This window comes from Anguilla anguilla, chromosome 12 (genome assembly GCF_013347855.1).
Source record: "Anguilla anguilla isolate fAngAng1 chromosome 12, fAngAng1.pri, whole genome shotgun sequence".
Classification (NCBI taxonomy): Eukaryota; Metazoa; Chordata; class Actinopteri; order Anguilliformes; family Anguillidae; genus Anguilla; species Anguilla anguilla.
Window position 1 is genome coordinate 13,100,063 of NC_049212.1, and position 17,703 is coordinate 13,117,765.

The following is a 17,703-nucleotide window of genomic DNA, read 5'->3' on the forward strand; positions in this document are numbered from 1 at the left end:
CAGGCAGTAAATTATTTCTCTGTGGATTGATTGAGTGTGGATTTAATGGGTCAGGATCATTTGAGTGGATTTTACCAAATCATTTTGTCAGCAAAATACACAGAAATTAGATTAACTATATAACTATTTTATTTCCTTAATCGTCCTAAAAGTCTTCCTAAAATCTTTATAAAGAAGAAAGCAGTCACAAAGCTCATTTAATGGTATGAATATTTTTATTAAAAATTGGGATTTATTCCTGGGACATAGAACACACCTTACTTTTTTTTCCCCAAAAGCCCCAAAATGGTGTGATTTGGGCTAAGAGGACACTGTATAAGACCCTGTGCTTTGTCGGTGTTGGCGCTTGGGGAGAGTGTGAATGAGCTACATACAACCAGACACAGTAGGGACTCCTGAGAAATGCACTTTCTATTGCATTTTTTTTTTATTTTTTTTTTTACAAATGACATTTTGTTAAATATGGCTTTTTGAATCTGAATTAATTTCCTCCTGTGTCGCCTGACCGTGGTAATTCGGTAACAATTCAAATTTCGTGATTTACAAGCATGCTTGAAGGCCTCGGTGGGGATAAACTTGATGATATACAGTAAAGTTATTTACAGGATTACCGGTAAGCACCGCCAGCTACCATCATAATGACTGACGCTATTTCGATTTTCTAAATTCCCCTAAAGGTGTAAAGGATCCATAAGGTGGCGGTGGAATCTATTGAGGCAATAGGTCCATTTCTTGTATGTGACCCTGATTTACTTCTACCTTTTTACAGACTTCAACAGCAATAACATTCTCAGCCAATGACGTGCACCCACCATTGCCTCTGTAGTTTCAGTACCACAGCTGTAGAGAATTTCTATTATTATTACTAGGAAAGAAGGGCTGAGGAAAGTGCCCACAATAACATGCTAAATTGTTAGGACACCTTGCCATTATCTAATGACAAAACATCTGCTTCGCAATTTTGTTTTGTTTTTTCTGTTAACTGTCATTATATGAGACTCAAGTTCCTGCCAAGGTCATTTCAAGACAAGTATATACAGAATGCAGTAGCCAACCTTTTGACGTGCAGCAGACTAACAGAATGACATTGAAACTTCTCATTTACAGCATTAGTTAGGTCAGTTACAGTAGCTACTTGTGTAGAACGGCAAACCTCAAGCTACTATACAGCAATGTACATGTACATATTCGAGACGTGTATGTATTTCTGCGAACACACAATGTATGTTAGCGCATGGCTTTGCAACACAGAAGAAAAACAGGTGGGAATAATCACAATCATTTGGAGAACAAAACTCATGGCTAAACTTTCATTTATAGTGCCTTAGCCAAGTAATAACCATGTAATTTGCCAACAACAATTTGTTGTTGCATAATAATTCCCTACGTAGTACCAATTGGGTAACTTCACATGGACCTTAGGGTTGTTTTATTCAATTTTGCATTCCCTATGGATTACATTACCTCATGTATTCGTTTATAAAATCCATATAGGTTGGGCTTTTTATGTTGGTTCAGCATAAAGGGTGTACATTTCGGTAAGGAAAGAAATGGACACACACATCGTCCAGGGAAACGGGGGTTTGGTCAGCAGGGCTACCCAACTCCGCATGCAGGGGCCGCTCGTCTAGCGCATCCGGCGCCTGCAGTCTGCATGGGGCAGCTGCGCATGCGGAGCAGCTGCGCAGCAACTGGCTGCATGCATTCCTGAGGAGAAGCGCAGCAGTCTGAGCTCTCCCAGAATGCCAGAGGACATGGCCGCAGTGAACTTAGGAACAGCAGAATTGGAAATAATTAGAATTGGAATTGGAACAACAAAACAAGAAATTGTCCCTTTTCAATTACTCGGTTATTAATTGGTTAAAGAAGGCACTGCCCCAGACAGAACAACCAGTAATGACATCAACCATAACAATACAAGAGGAAAAAAAGAACAGGCTTCCGATCGACTGTCGGAAGGCCTGGTAACTGCATAAATTTCCAGGAGGTTGAACATTGTGAGGGTGTAGTGCTGCTGTTGTGGCCCTGCAGTTGTAGGCATGCCCAGACCGGATGAGCAGATGGATATATTCAGGGTCTGGATGCGTAAGAGAGGATGGTTAGATACAGTGATATATCATTAGTCATAGATGGGCTGTCATGCAGTCAGGGCTGGAGATGAAGATCAGGTGGGATGGGGGGTCCTCTCCGCTTCTCTCTGTGACCCAAACACCTCTTTAGGTGGGACACAGCACTGAAAAACACAACAAGATCCATTATCATCATCATCATCATCATCACCAGAATCACCACTACCAGAACTATCATAATAATAATTATCATCACCATCACCACTGCTGAAACTATCGTCATCATCATCATCGTCACCATTAACACAATGATCATAATCTTATTTGTCACCATTATTATTGCATCATCATCAACACAACTACCATTATCACCTTCAGTAATGTAACCACAACTATCTTCATCATCATCCTCATCACTATTTTCTCACCTCTTTCATTATCATCCTTACATAACAATCATTACCAGCGTCATCTCAGCATCATATCTTTATCTTCATCAGTTACAATCACTGGCATTGTCATGACAACTGGAGTTTAGAATGTGGAACTTCACCTTTCAAAATGTAGTCAGTCAGCAAGGTAGGGACCTTCTCACTGTCTTCCTTCATTGCATAAAGAACTGTAGAAAATGGATGACATGCATAAAGCTGCTCAGTGGAAATAATATAAATATCAATAGAACAAATCATTATTTTTATTCCATATTACGATAATGACAGTTCTCATCAACATAAGAATATGAGTGTCTCCAAAATACAGTGTATTATGTTTTTATCAAAGAAACAGTTAGACAGTGTGTTATTAACAAGACTGCAAAAAGGTTAAACAGAATAAACTAGTGTCTGTGGGTGGGTTTTCACATTATTGATCTTAAGTGTGTGAGAAGTCTATAACCTGGTCTGTCACCCGGATTCAATCAACGTATACTACACTCGCAACTAAATGCAAGCCTTACTTTTTTAAACAAAGTCTGTTCCACAGCCAGGAAAATTAACTCTCAAAACTGTGTTTAAGAAAAAAAAACTTCAAAGTTAAGTTGAATCATCACAGCCTCGGAGCGTCTGTGAGTGGGATGTGTGTGTGTGAGCGTGGGGTGCGTGTGTGTGTGTGCGTGGGATGTGTGTTTATTAGTGCGATCTATGCATCAGTGAGTGAGGACACGTTTTTCAGACGCAAGTCGTGAAGACGAGACTTCAACGGCCTTACTTCTCGTCAGCATCTGAAGGTCTTCCACTGAGGGAGGGGCTCCCTTCTCCTCGTACGGGATCACGGTGTTTAAATACTGGAACAGAAGGGGGTGGCCCGTTAAACAGCACCCCTGTTGTTGTACTGCAGGGATCTCAAACTCAGATCCAGGAGGGTTCGAGTGTCTGCTGGTTTTTTTATGTGTTCCTGCACTTAAGTGCTTCACTTACTCTATGTCACTGATTGGCTAAAGAGCCTGCAAACCTTGTTTCCAGGGCCTAGATTGGCTGCTGATTGAAAGGAAATCAGAAAAACCAGCAGGGACTCCAGCCCTTCAGAACAGGAGTTTGAGACCCCTGTCGCCGAGGAAGCCGTTCGGCATCCCTTGATTTAAAAAATCACACGAGAGATAATCAGCAAAAATAAATCAGTCAAAAATAATCAAGAGACAACTAGAGTTGAGTGAAGCTTGACTGTGATTGACCAATCTGCCTCGGTGGCAGCTGCAACTCGTTGGCAATCATGCAGCTGTGACTCATTACCTAGTTAAGGGCCTGTATGAGGGTCTGACTTCCTGGGCATGAGAGAGAGGCCTAAATACTGCTCATAATGTGGCAACCATTTTGGCTCTCAGAGTATCTGTAAGAATGATTACACTGACCTAGCTTAAGTAATTCAAGGTGAGAACAGAGACACGTTATTCTTCTAGAAGTATAATACATTTGCACAATATGCAGTGTGTGATTATATTCAGTGTGTGAGGCTTTGGAACCAAAAAAAAAAATCACATTGTACTAGCTAAGATTGAACCAGTAATGTGGGAAACTACAATTTCAGACTGCATAGAGACATGTAGTTCTTTAGGCAGAGGCATTAATCCCAAGCGTATCTTTTCCAGCTGAAAGACCCTGTGTAGCGCAGGCCTCCCGCTTGCACAGTGCTCTCGTGGCCAGAGAAGCTCTCGCAGCGCGGTCTTACCTGTTTCTCCGCTCCAGAGGTCCAGAACGTCTGCCTGATCCCCGCCTGCAGAATGCTGGAGAGGCCCTCCATGCTGAAGCGCTGTTAGAAAGCACACGCTCAGGTAAGGGAGGTGTCCAATGTGTTTAAAACCTGAGATAACACACGGCCTGTAGACTGTGCTTTACACCCTAATGATCCAGGGTCCTGTCCCTGATCTCACACTCTGGTGCTATATTAGCACATTAACTCTTTACACTTTGAAAACAGACGTGTTGAAAATGACACACAACATGTCATTTTTTAACACCTCTCCATGTCTAGTTAAAGACAACACATGTTGTCTCCCTTTGTAACATAGAAATTGTAGTAACTTAGACAGAAAATGTGTGTTGGATGTTAACACATCCTTTTTGAAAGTGATCTATCCGCAGGATATTGCACAGGTACATACACACAGGCATGCACACACACACACACACACACACTCGCACACACACACGCAGGCACTCGCGCGCACACACACACACACTCGCACACACACTCGCAGGCACTCGCGCGCACACACATACACACACACACGCAGGCACTCGCGCACACACACACACTCACACACTCGCACACACACACGCAGGCACTCGCGCACACTCACACACACACACTCGCAGCGGGCGCTGACCTTCACGGGCATGGCGCTGGTCTTCTCGGTGCGGGCGGGACCCTGTGGGCTCGTGGCCTTGTCCCGGCGCCGTCTCTTGCTGAGCTCCCTCTGCTCCTTCTGCCGGTTCTGCACCTCCATCAGGGCCGTGATGAAGGAGTTCTTCACCTCCTTCTCGTACTCCAGCTCCTCCCTGCGGGCCAGCTGCTCCACCAGCTCCTCCGAGTACTGCTGAATGGCCGACTCCAGCCGACACAGCAACTCCTCCAGCACGGAGCTGGGCATCAGCCTTAGACCTGCGGGGACACATACTCTAATGAGAGGCGCACACCATACACGGACACTAATAAGAGGTGCACAATCCATCTGAAACAAATATGGCGTCTGTTTACCATAGAGCGCAGCTAGCTACTGTATGTACGACAGAATACGACAGTAGATAAGTGCTCGACACAGGCAAACAATGAACAAGCAATACTGGCTATAACTGCGGGCACAATCAGGTCAAGCAAGCAAACCAAAACTCCACCATTTTCATGGGACAAATCACGCATACACACAAGCACATATGCACATATTTCTGCACATATGGATATGCAATCTGTACTTTCCTGGTCCAACACATTGTACTTCCACAAGACACTGAGTAACAACGGCTTTTAAAAAAAATGCAAACCAGAATAAAATGGCTCCATTTTGTCAAAGCAATTTATCTGTATTTCCTCTGCTCACATTTTGCCTTAAGTGAGTGTGTGTGACATGAAAGGCTTGGCTCCCACTCCAAAGGCCCCAGTCAGAGAGAGTGATAGAGTGCCTCTCTCTCTCTCTCCCTCTCCCCCTGCCCTTTGGGGCGTAGCCGAGGCTGCTAAAGCACTGCAGCAGTCTCCATCAGCGGAGACGTGGCCTGTCCCAGGGGGCGGGGCCGGCTGTACCTTCGCATGAGCTGTTGTTGTTGGAGGCCCGAGACAACACCCTGATCTCCTCCAGCAGGGAGGCGTTGCCCTGCGCGGCCGAGTCCACGCTCTCCTCCTCCTCCTCTTCCTCGGTCTCCCCCGGGTCCGGAGAATTTTCCATCATCTCCACGATCTCCTCAATCACCTGGGAAACCAAAAAAAAAAAAAAACAAACCACAAACGTACAGCAGCTTACAATAATGAAGGGAAAGTGAGGTGGCATGAACCATGCAATGGCTACAGTTACAGTATGCTGCTAATCAATTATTTGCATGAGCCAATCAAAAGGCTTTTCTCACCACAGAAAAAACTCTGTGATTTGTTCAATACAGAAAGTGACAGCCTGTGACCATCATCATCCACTTCATCTGCTATTGATAACCAATGACTACTCCGCCCATTTTCAGGTTCAGAAGCCCAAAACCTGATTAATACCTAAGCGGACATCTCACATGCAACTTTTCCACATGCTTGAATCCTATTTTTCCCAGATTTATTCCGGGATATTCTGCCACTCAGAAATTCAGCCACAGGAATGCACTCAAATATTAATGACTCAGAAACACTATGCATATGCTTTTCCTTAAGTCAGATAACTTTTAGACGCCGTGTATGAACCCTGGGATGGGGCACTGTGCTTGCCGTCACCTGGTCAGCAGTAACGAGGGGCTCCTCGCTAACGAAGCTGGCATTCTCATTCTTCTCGTTCATCTCATCTTCCTCCTTTTCGTGGATCTGCGGACGGAGAGAAGAAACGCGCGCGTTTAGAGAGTGGCCCATCTGCAGCGGTGCGTCTGCCGCACTTTAAGGGCCTTAAGTGGAATAATAATCGGTCTATTGATCTGCTGCTAGTCACGTTATGCGCATCGAAGTGCCCTTGTTATTCTGATTTCCAATAACACTTTCATGGCTGTTTAAAATCCATCCACCTTCGTAGGGTAGCAGCAGTGATTCGTGGGCAGCACCGTATGGCATTGCTGATTGCTGAGGAGTTCACACACCACATGACTCCTCACGTATGACCTCATACTGTATGTTCCTCACGCCAAACCCCCCCCCCCACTTCTGCTGCAGCTTGTTGCTATGCACGTCACCTTCGCACGCTGCAAGCTTGGCAGCGATTTTAAAAATCACTGCATATCGTCAACTTCCACTAAAATCCTTTGCTTGCACTTTCACTGTATCAGCACCCCCCCACAATCCCCCAATGCCCCGCCCCTCTGGTCATGCATTTGAAACGACGGCATTGAAACTTGGCCAAAACCGCGTTCTGCCCCTCTTAGCTAAATGGCTCACTTGCGCAGCTCGAATCAAATGCAGGGAGGGACTGACAAATGCGATCTAAACCTCGATGCCGGAGACAAACCCCAATAAAGACATGCAATTCAATCAGCGCGTACAAGCGCAAGTGCTTTCCACCGAGCGCTTGCGTCCAACTTTCATCATCTGCGTTTTCCTGCTCGTTTCCCCTCAGCTCCTAATTTAAATTATTAAACGCGGCAGTCTGCTGAGCACCGGGAATAGCCTAATCCTCAAAACTTCACTGCGCTTCAATCTTATAAATCATCCGCCCAACTCGCTTCAAAACCTCAACGTTCATTTCAAAGCCACTCGGCTTCCAAGACAATAAGAATCCGTGCATGTGGCAGCTAGCTGCTTCACTGTCCTTATTCCGGGTGTGAGACACTGAAGGCCAAATGTACTTTAGAAGCAGTAAGCAGTAAAAAGAACCCATAGGCTAAAGCTGGATAATCAGTACAATAAATGATCGTGCTGTAACTGGGAGTTAATACGCAAAGACTCAACCCGTTTTGGCTTTTCATTTAGCCTACTCTCTAAAGAATACTGAACGCTGTCGCAGTCTGAACGCTCGCATGGGCCTCTGCCTCTAACACTTGTCCTGGCAAACCATTCCAAGCGCTGACAATCCTCTTTGTCAATTTTCCCATGAAAACTGCACAAGGACACGGATAAAAATGTAGCTCATTTACATAAGTGAGATACTAACAACAGCAAAATGTTGCAACAGCAAAAAATAAATAAATAGTAGTTAGTCACATATATATTTCCTGTATCAGCTGAAAAAAAACATGGTGATGTAATGGCTGCATATAAGTTCAAGCAAAACATGAATGGAATAAATTTAAGAGAATAATTTACATTAAAAGCCCCTTCCAGTTTTATAATGTGCGTTCCACTTGAACATTGTGTGCATAAGAAAAAAATTGCACACGCACCACTGACAAGGGCACATAGTGACATCATCCCTCAAAACAGTTCCTGAACATGAATTTGAAAGGATGTGACATTGTTAGTACACCCCCTCATTATTTCCTTGCTCCTGGCATTTCAACTGAATTCTCCGATGCGATGCAGTGAGTCTTGCCCTCAGTCTGCCCCCTCTTTCTGTGTATGCGTAATTCAAATGTGTAGTTTCTCAAAAGGATACGCCTCTAATATTTGAAATTAATTTGAAGAGACAAAATACAGAGAAGCGAGTCATCATACAGAAACGACGTCAAATCCATGTCCACTTCCTCTAAGGAAGTGATTTTCATTCCTGGTCCTAGTGGGTTGCAGGGTCTGCTGGTTTTTATTTTGGCATTGATTTCAACAACCAATTCAGACCCAAGACACCAGGTGAGGAGAGTTATCTGAGCAATCGATTGCTTTAACTGGTCAATTTAGTGCTGAGTTACAACGAAAACCAGCAGAACCTGCAGCCTGCCAGAACCAGGAATGAAGATTGCCGCTCTAAAGGGGGGACACCACCCCCGCCCATTCTTCCCTCACGCCCCGTCCTGTTTCACCGCTCGAGCGCGGGTGTGGTCACTGCAGGGTGGGGAGTGCTAGGAGACCAGGCAGGGTACAGCGAGAAGGCACACTCAGTTTGTGTGAGTGCTGAGCTTTAAATGTGCGGCACAGACTGAGAGAGAATCGAACGCCTGACGCCACAGAAACACGCTACACACTTCACCACTTACCCTCACCTCCATCGGTGACAGATTGGCATTAACAATGACTCAACATCAAGGCCAGAATGTATAACAGTGACACGCATGCATATTGCCGCTCTATTCATTTTCAAGGACTACTACGTGGGTCCTCCAAATCCGGCACGCAGTTGGCAACATTGCGCAACAACCTTCCCCCGCATAACACCTGCTGCATTTGCTTATAATAGATGTGTGAACGTGAACCGGCTGCGTTACACTGTGAAGAGCTGCACCGGCGGCGAATGTGATTGGGCGCTTTGGATTCCGCACCTCCTGGTCGGAGAAGCTTCCGTTGAGCGTCTCGGTGTCGTCGTCGTCCCAGCCGGAGCCGGAGGAGGGCAGGTAGTTATCGGTCAGGGCGTCCCACACCCTGAGGAACAGAGAGGGATAACGATGTAGAGAAACAGAGGGGGGAAAGGCTGGGAAAGGAGCCCAGGCTGGGCTCTGTGGCAGTTATGTCATTAGCTGCGACTACGACCGAGGCTACGGTAATGGGACGCTATTCGCTCTGTCTAGCAAGGTTGAATTCGGTCAGCCAGAGTTCCTCGGGGCTCTCCTGTATGGTAACAGCAATGTAGCCAGCGCTCCCGGGCCAGAAGCTGTCTGCGCAGAGAGCTACATCTCTCTGCCCATTCGCATTATCAGACCATTAGCACAGACCTACATCTCTGTGCCCATCAGCATCATCAGACCATTAGCACAGAGCTACATCTCTGTGCCCATCAGCATCATCAGAGCATCAGCACAGAGCTACATCTCTGTACCATCATCAGAGCATTAGCACAGAGCTACATCTCTGTACCATCATCAGAGCATTAGTACAGAGCTACATCTCTGTACCCATCAGCATCATCAGAGCATCAGCACAGAGCTACATCTGTGTGTCCATCAGCATCATCAGAGCATCAGCACAGAGCTACATCTGTGTGTCCATCAGCATCATCAGAGCATTAGCACAGAGCTACATCTGTGTGTCCATCAGCATCATCAGAGCATTAGCACAGAGCTACATCTGTGTGTCCATCAGCATCATCAGAGCATCAGCACAGAGCTACATCTGTGTGTCCATCAGCATCATCAGAGCATCAGCACAGAGCTACATCTGTGTGTCCATCAGCATTATCAGAGCATCAGCACAGAGCTACATCTCTGTGTCCATCAGCATCATCAGAGCATTAGCACAGAGCTACATCTCTGTACCCATCAGCATCATCAGAGCATTAGCACAGAGCTACATCTCTGTGTCCATCAGCATCATCAGAGCATCAGCACAGAGCTACATCTGTGTGTCCATCAGCATCATCAGAGCATCAGCACAGGGCTACATTTCTGTGCCCATCAGCACAGGGCACGTGCTTCCGCCTCAGCTGCACAGCCCCCGAAGCACAGACGCACGCGGCACGGTGATAAATCACAGCATAACCGCCGATCCCAAATTAGGGAGAGAAAAAAGGGGGTGGACGGGTTACACAACAAAACAAGACAAAACGAACGCAAACAATCACAGTGGGCGGGCTCGCGCTTGTACACAGACGCACAAAGCGGAACGCAGATAAACACAATTTTTTTTTCCAGGTCTCACTGAAAACCATCTGCTTTTTCCCTCAGCTTTGACAAACGAAATCAATTCTTTTCGGCATGTATTTTCAGCGTTTCGTATTCTGAAGAAGGACATAAAAGCGTGCTCCAGAATGGTAAGATGATGATGCTATCTGCAGATTATCTATAGTAATTCTCAGGCAGAAAGCTAGCTGAAAGCGACAGGGTGACTCCAGCTCATTATACAAAGCTTAAGTAAACACAATGATGAGAGAATCCCTGAGGTGAGGCGGAGCTGGATCCACCACTACATTTTCCTCTGACACACACACACACACACACACACACACACACACACGCCCTCTGAAGAAGCCAGCCACTGTGTGCAAACCTCTATGTGTTCCGCCACGACAACTGTGACTCATACTACAATTGTAACAGGGTCTTTTCTTTCTTGTGCAATTTCTTATGCAATTACTTAAGTATATAATGACCACTGGTTGAAAACAGTGTCCATTATTATACTTTTCAGAACATAAAATTAAATGATGGGGAGGGGCCAGATAACAAAAGAGACAACACATGAAGACTAAAATATAAAACCCGAACATGATCAACAGAAAAGCAGTATTCGACCAAATATTTCGGGTGGCACAGAAGGGTCCGGTGCAAACCTTGCTGTTAATTTCTCCAAAACAAAAAGATGGAGCTGCTCAGATAACCGAACAGATTTGAAATGAACAGTGGGCCGCTTAAAAAAGGGGCCGCACTTTTCTTGAGTACGGCGGCTGGCTCAGGCGGCCATCGCAGGGGCGGGAGAAGAGAGGCCGCTCTTTGTGTCCCACGCTGCCGTTTGGCCCCGCGGTCCGAGCGACACGGCCCGCCACCGCTGGAAACAGAAGGCCATTCACCGCCGCCCCGTCCGCACAGCAGGCCTCTGTTGTTGTCGCGAACCCGGCCCGACATGGAGACAACAGGCCAGCGCCCGCTGGCACCGCACGGCACGGAGCGGCCCACGCTGCAGTACCCAGGCCCAGGCAGGGGGGCAGTGTCACATGCCATAGCTCCCCATGCCCAGGCCTAAAAATAGACTCTCCCGAAGTACATACCGTACAGAGCGGCTTCAGCTAATTAGCCGCTTCGTTTCCTTTGTTTTGGGGGCAACATCCTGCTGTGCGTACATGCTATGCATATTTTCATAGTTCTGTTTTAATGATTATGTTATATATTCTTTGTTTGTTTTACTTCTACTCGTGATTCTTGCATTACCAGGGTACGTCGGAAATGACATGCTGTTATTAAGCTTCCGGCTATGTCTGCCTCACTGCACACAGAAATGCAGTTTAAGAAGTGCACACTGCTACTATTCAATTACAGAGAAATGAGGTAAACATTCGGTTTCACAACATTTAAACGCTCTCTAAATGCACCATGTGCATTAAAAAACAAACAGAGTAAATGGTTTTGTACTAATTTTACAATAATTAACATTTTTGAGGAGGCTCTTTCTATACAGTAAACAGCAGACAAAAACAATACAAACAGCATTTGCTTCTATTGCAAACGCAAAGATCTTGGGAATTTTGGTACGTGTAGCCTATCTGCCAAAAATACTTACCAAAAGCCACATACAAACTATATATAGCAAGAGGAGCCATTTTTAGACACTGCTTCATTTCAATAACTTTGATGTTTGCAGCTTCAGAACTGACAGAAAAGTGCAGCAATGCAGGCAGAACCAGAAAAAACAAATACATGTTTAATAACTGACAAAACGCATTATTGTAGAAAGGTACCATGTAAATGTTTGAGTGCCCATTCAATAATCTTATATTTAAAGACAAAATGAGCCTTTTATGTACAAATACGGATAACTACGGAGATGCATTTTTAAAATGTGTGCATTATCAAAACAATTTTAAATGTTTTATTTATTTGATTCTCCTATTTAAATAATAACATTAAAATAATATTAAATGCAATTCAATTTAACATTTTAAATATAATTTTCCCATTTAAATGATTGCTTTATAAAAATGAAAATTGAATTTGGCTAAATTGGCTTTTTGGTTGAGTTGATATTTTGCTTGATAGACCCTCAGTTCATCTCTGATATCTAATGGAAATATCAAGCTGTCATGCTATTTCTGGAAAGGTGAAGGGCATGGAGAATCTGCACAGTTGTTAACTTGGTGCCTTTGTCACACAATCTGGTGACAATGTTTGCAGCTTTGGATCTAATCCATGCAGATTTCCCCAGAAAGCACCTATCCATATATCCATAATGGTGGATTTTGTCCATGCTCACGTTTGTAATAATTTGATGCTCCCATCCCCCCAAATTCAAAAACTCATATAAAAATATGCAGTGGTCTAAATGAATGAATGTTGTCACAAGATCAACTGTTTGAAGCCCCAATCTACACCATTTCAAGTAGAATATGAATTTGGTTCACATAATTCAGCACAATTTATACAGAATGAGGGATTTAAGCTTTTCAAAACTTTCTCTCCCTCTCAAAAAAAATCTTGATCTAGTTTCTAGTCCTATATCAAGATTTTCAAGATTTCTCCTCCTAGCAAGATCAGATGAGGGATGGAATGTCGGCCGGGGCATGCACCAGCACTCACTCTTCGTCCTGCAGGCGCTCCTCATCCTCATCGTTGTGGGCGTGGTTGCGCACGGGGGCGAGGCCCTCTGTCTTGGCGTTGTAGTTGTGGAAGCACACGTTCAGCTTCTCGTCAAACTCGTTGACCAGGTCCTCCATGGACTTGAAGCTCATGATCTCTGAGAAGTTATCCAGCTCTGAGAAGTCCTCCCTGGCTGGGGGAGTGGTCCCGTACAGGCGCAGAGGTTCGGGTCCCAGTTCCTCCGCCCGGCAGGACCTCAGATCCTCAAAGTCCTCATCCAGACTGACCAGCGGGGCCTCCATCACATCCACCCACTGATCTACACCCTCAGAGAGCCCTGGGAGGCAAAGAACAGAGTCAACAGATAAGTTCCAAAAGTAAACTCAAAGATACAGGAATACATTAATGCTTCTATTGGCGCCAAACTGGATAGCACCACCACCCTGGGTACCACTATAAAAACCAATATAATACACCATGAAATCAGGAAAAGCAGACGCCCTAAAAAGAAGGAAAAATATATAAATGTATTTGTAGAATTTATATATATATGAATACGGAGATGTTTACCATCTATGGAATAATATATGAAAAAGTAACTGAGTGTCTCGGCATTCCCTGCCCTTTAAAATTCACATCTCAAAATATGACATTAATTCCTTTACACAAATATCAGTGTCTCTCCATTTTAGAAAATAGCTGCAGATATTCTGCAGCCAGCTGAAGTACGGTAACACATTTCCAAGTGTCTACATCCTGAGCTCAAAGGTGAGAGAGAAAGGTGTGAGGGATTTTGTTATAAAATGAGACTGCATACAGCCAGGAAACATATGGTGCTGGGGAGCATTAGAGTGTTAATTAGCATATGGACAGCAACAACTCTCTATTTCCACATCAGTCAAATAAAGAAAAGGTAATTATGTGTGACATTGTTGATGCTCAATTGAGTTGAACTCTACTATAACTAACTTCCATCTTCACCAAAATTTATTTAGCCTATGAAGTGGACTTACGAAGAATGACAAAAACGAAATGGCATTAGGCTATATAACACCTTTCCAGATCCCAAGGGCACTTCATAAGACAAAGGCCAACCATCAAAATTAGCAAGTTCAGTAGGTAGACTAAAAATTGAAGACTTGGCTTGCCAGTCAATAGTAACAGACATAATCTAGGCTATATTATAGAATGTTTTATGTGACTTAACATTGATGGAAGACCAGTTCAATGGCTCATCATATAATATAATTAGCGCTCCTAATCCATCACAAGAAACGAACTGTTAACGAAGATAAGCGTTACATCTGAAGCTTACAGTGAACCTCCAGGCAAGGAGGAAGATCATGGAGATATACATTTAAAGGAAGGTTTGGAATTTCCCAGCAGTTCTCTCACCGCCCCCAATCTCTACTCTCAGTGGTAGAAATGATTGTGGGGCTAAATTGATCTGACACTGCAGTCAAACTACCGAGGGTCCGGGCCAGCCTGCAGTCAGCCTGGGAACACTACGTTAGATAAGAGCCTTCCAAGCACCCTTATCTGTCTCTTACAGGCTAGACACAAGCCATGATTCAGTCTAATCGCAACTCACCCAGTGCTTAACTCTCAGTTAGTATTCTGATTTTTAAAAATATATTTTTTAGGGTGGGGGTGGGGGGGGGGGGGGGGGTGGGGGGGGTTATGGGGGGATTAGACTATTCACCATACATACTTAGTTCTGCCGTCACAAAAACGTAATATATTCTGGATCTGAAATGGTAAACAATTGCAGCCACTTCTTACTATATATTACGTATTGCTCACGAGAATGTTATACAAAGTGAAGTGAAATTGCATTTTAATGGCAGCAAAACGCTTGTTACGGATGTTTGTTCTTTCAGGTATACATTCTCAGGATGCCATGCTCTCTTCTTTAAGGATGCAATATTTTTGCACATAAATCAACCCAAAAATAAATTCAGTTCCATTCTACCCAACACATGTAGCCTGTCTCTGCTTGCAGTAGGCGACCATTGATGTTATTGCATCAGCATCGTTCGTTCCAGCATCACTGATTCTCGCAGAGAAAGCCAGCAAAAAATGAGCTCTACTCGGCTGAAAGGAACTGTCATCGTCTTCTGGATATAGTATTATTATTATTATTATCATTATTATTATTATTATTAGTAGTATTATTACTACATCGGATAAGACGCTATGCAAACACACACCAGAACGACCAAAAACAGCTTAACAACAGAGGTCATTCGCTGCAACAGAAGCCGTCCCCATTTTAGAGTGAGAAGAAAAACAACGCTGAGCTGGGATGAGCATGTTTCAGTTACACCTGCTTGCACAAGACCAGCGATATGACTGCGCTCATATCACTGCACTGACTCCACAAACAATGTTTTAATGTAATGTTATTTATTCGTTTGCAAATGCAAACAATGCGATGTATAAACACCAAAATCACGCAGCCTACCTTTCCTTTTTTCACTTCACTCGTTTCGAACAAATAGCCTGTTTCATTTTGCGGGAAACAAGAGCCCAAATTACATTAGCTCCCCAGAAGGAAAATATCGTTTAAAAGGCCAAAAAGTAGGCCTTTTAAATGAACTCTGCAATGTACAAGCCTACTGAATTAAATTAATTATTTACAAAACACGCAATTATAAGAACACAGCGGTAATTATAGGTAACTTACATCAATAGAACATGATTACAGACTATACAAAACATTGTAAACAACAAGAGTATCCCCACTGCCAAAGAGGGAACGTAGGCAAGAATGCAGATACCGCGGGGATACAGGAGGAGGACCACTTTCGAGAATTGCTTCGGGATGGTAAGAAAACAATGGATCCGTGTAAATTACCTGTGATTATTGCGTTCCGGTCGTGTGGCGGAGAGCCCCTCCTAGGCGATGCAGATATCTCTTGTACTTTCATTCGCACATCTCAACACGGTTGAAACAGAGGCGAACACAAGCATCCCTCTCCACAGACACAATAGCAGCGCTATTTTATGTCATGTGCAAAGCCCTTTTACGTTTTCCCCCTCCCGATCTTGAACGAATGAAGCTGGCTGATACAGATTTTGGGCAAAAACAGGCCGGTTAATGAGCTAGCTCAAGTGTCAGCATCACCCCCTCTTTCCGAAATCTTCCCTCTGTCCTCAATTCCCTCCCCCGCCTCCGTTCAACAACCAGAACCCAGCGCACTGAATATTCATGAGCCCGAGCCGAAGACGTGTGAGCTTCGCTTTGAGGTCAAGTTCTCTGCCTTTCGGAGACTGATGGACTCGTGCAGTGCGACAGACCATCGTCCTGCGGCCGCATATGAGTTTTGTAGCTGCCAATCATCAAACTGTTATTTCTACTAAACCGGTTTGCATGAATGTGTACCAGATAGAGATGCACTGACGTAGGCTATTAACGAAGGAGAAAACAGGACGTTCTGATCTCAGTGGGTTGCATTTCGAATTCCATCGGCATTTGCTCTGAAAAGCAAAATTAATCTCATTGAGATGCGCTATGCAAAATGAATTGGGTCGTGCAAATATAACTTGTAGAAGCCGCAAAACGGATTAGGCTATATGTCGGATGGGTGGTATGGGTTTCTTGTAAAATAATGTTAAAATGACTAAATTCCACTACACGGAATGTCATCTTAAATAGCGTGTGAAAGTTCATGGAGTGCACTGGCTGTCTAAATTTGGGAATGATATAGTGCGACAGAATAGTCCTATATTCAAGTCTAAAGTCAATGGCAAAGATTAGACTAGGATTAGCAATGACAAATCTTGTTAGGATGTTCTAGAGGTGTCTTTTCCCATCCAATTTATTTTATGCTGTCTTTAACTTAAAAAGTCGACATTCACCACTGTGGATACGATTGTTGTTTCCCCCACAAATCACTTAATCGCAATTTCTTTAACTTTATGTGAAAAATAATAGATTTTTCAAATTGCTTTTCAACATTGCTCAGCTTTATTAAAATTGCTTGCAGTGTCAAAATGACATGAACAGCAATCAATTTTGATTGTGTAACGTGCTAACCTATGTGACATGGCAGAAAACTCTTGATAAAGAACAGCTCATTCTGTAGAAACGGAGATGCACAATGGTGTTCAACAGATTAAGCACACGGTGTACAAGCAGCTATAGCCGTAGATCGCTTGCGGTCCATCTGCTTGGAAAGCAGCCGGTGCAGTCTGTGTCGCGCCGAGAGCTGTGTAAACAGAAGGTTATTCTTGTTGCACCGCATACAGGTTTCTTGGCTTCTTTCTGTGGGGTTTGTGGCTTCAGCCCATTTGTCAAGCAGCCTAAGGCTCCTCCATTTTGATTTTACTAGTAACACATTGTGAAATAGAATTTTTATGTTGGGTCTACACCACAACATGAACATTGGTGTTGTGTATTTCAGCCAAGGCACAGCGGCTGGTCAGACATAGAGGTTGAACTGTTTACTTATGCTGGTATAATCATGCATAGGTTTGCATAATCATGTATAAATTATTAAATACATGCATTAAATACACTTTATATGATGTTTTTTGTCAGAATTACTTTGGTTGTGGATAACATACTGGTGTTATCTGTTCACTTGTTTTGTATGCCTACCATTCTCTTTGGCATTTAGAAGACATTTTTTTGCCACATGTTGGGAGATAAAGGGACTAGGCAAGAAGCACAGAACTGAACAAATGTGCAAGGGACCAAGGGGGGGGGGGGG

General features: G+C 44.1%; 1 protein-coding gene across 2 annotated transcripts; it reads right to left on the bottom strand.

Moving 5' to 3' along the window:
• Positions 1 to 196: 196 nt before the first annotated feature.
• LOC118210351 (fasciculation and elongation protein zeta-1-like) lies at positions 197 to 16,098 on the bottom strand. 2 transcript variants are annotated; one of them, XM_035386465.1, is made up of 10 exons: positions 15,846 to 16,098; positions 12,989 to 13,307; positions 9,089 to 9,188; positions 6,471 to 6,557; positions 5,802 to 5,967; positions 4,891 to 5,165; positions 4,233 to 4,313; positions 3,276 to 3,351; positions 2,623 to 2,688; positions 197 to 2,233 (listed from the first exon to the last, which is right to left on the bottom strand). In XM_035386465.1, the coding sequence occupies exons 1-10, from the start codon at positions 15,916 to 15,918 to the stop codon at positions 2,217 to 2,219; spliced, it is 1,260 nt and encodes a 419-aa protein (XP_035242356.1). In that variant the 5' UTR covers positions 15,919 to 16,098; the 3' UTR covers positions 197 to 2,216. The 2 variants fall into 2 exon arrangements, with proteins under 2 accessions (XP_035242356.1, XP_035242355.1); XM_035386464.1 differs by having other exon boundaries at positions 12,989 to 13,325.
• Positions 16,099 to 17,703: the final 1,605 nt, after the last annotated feature.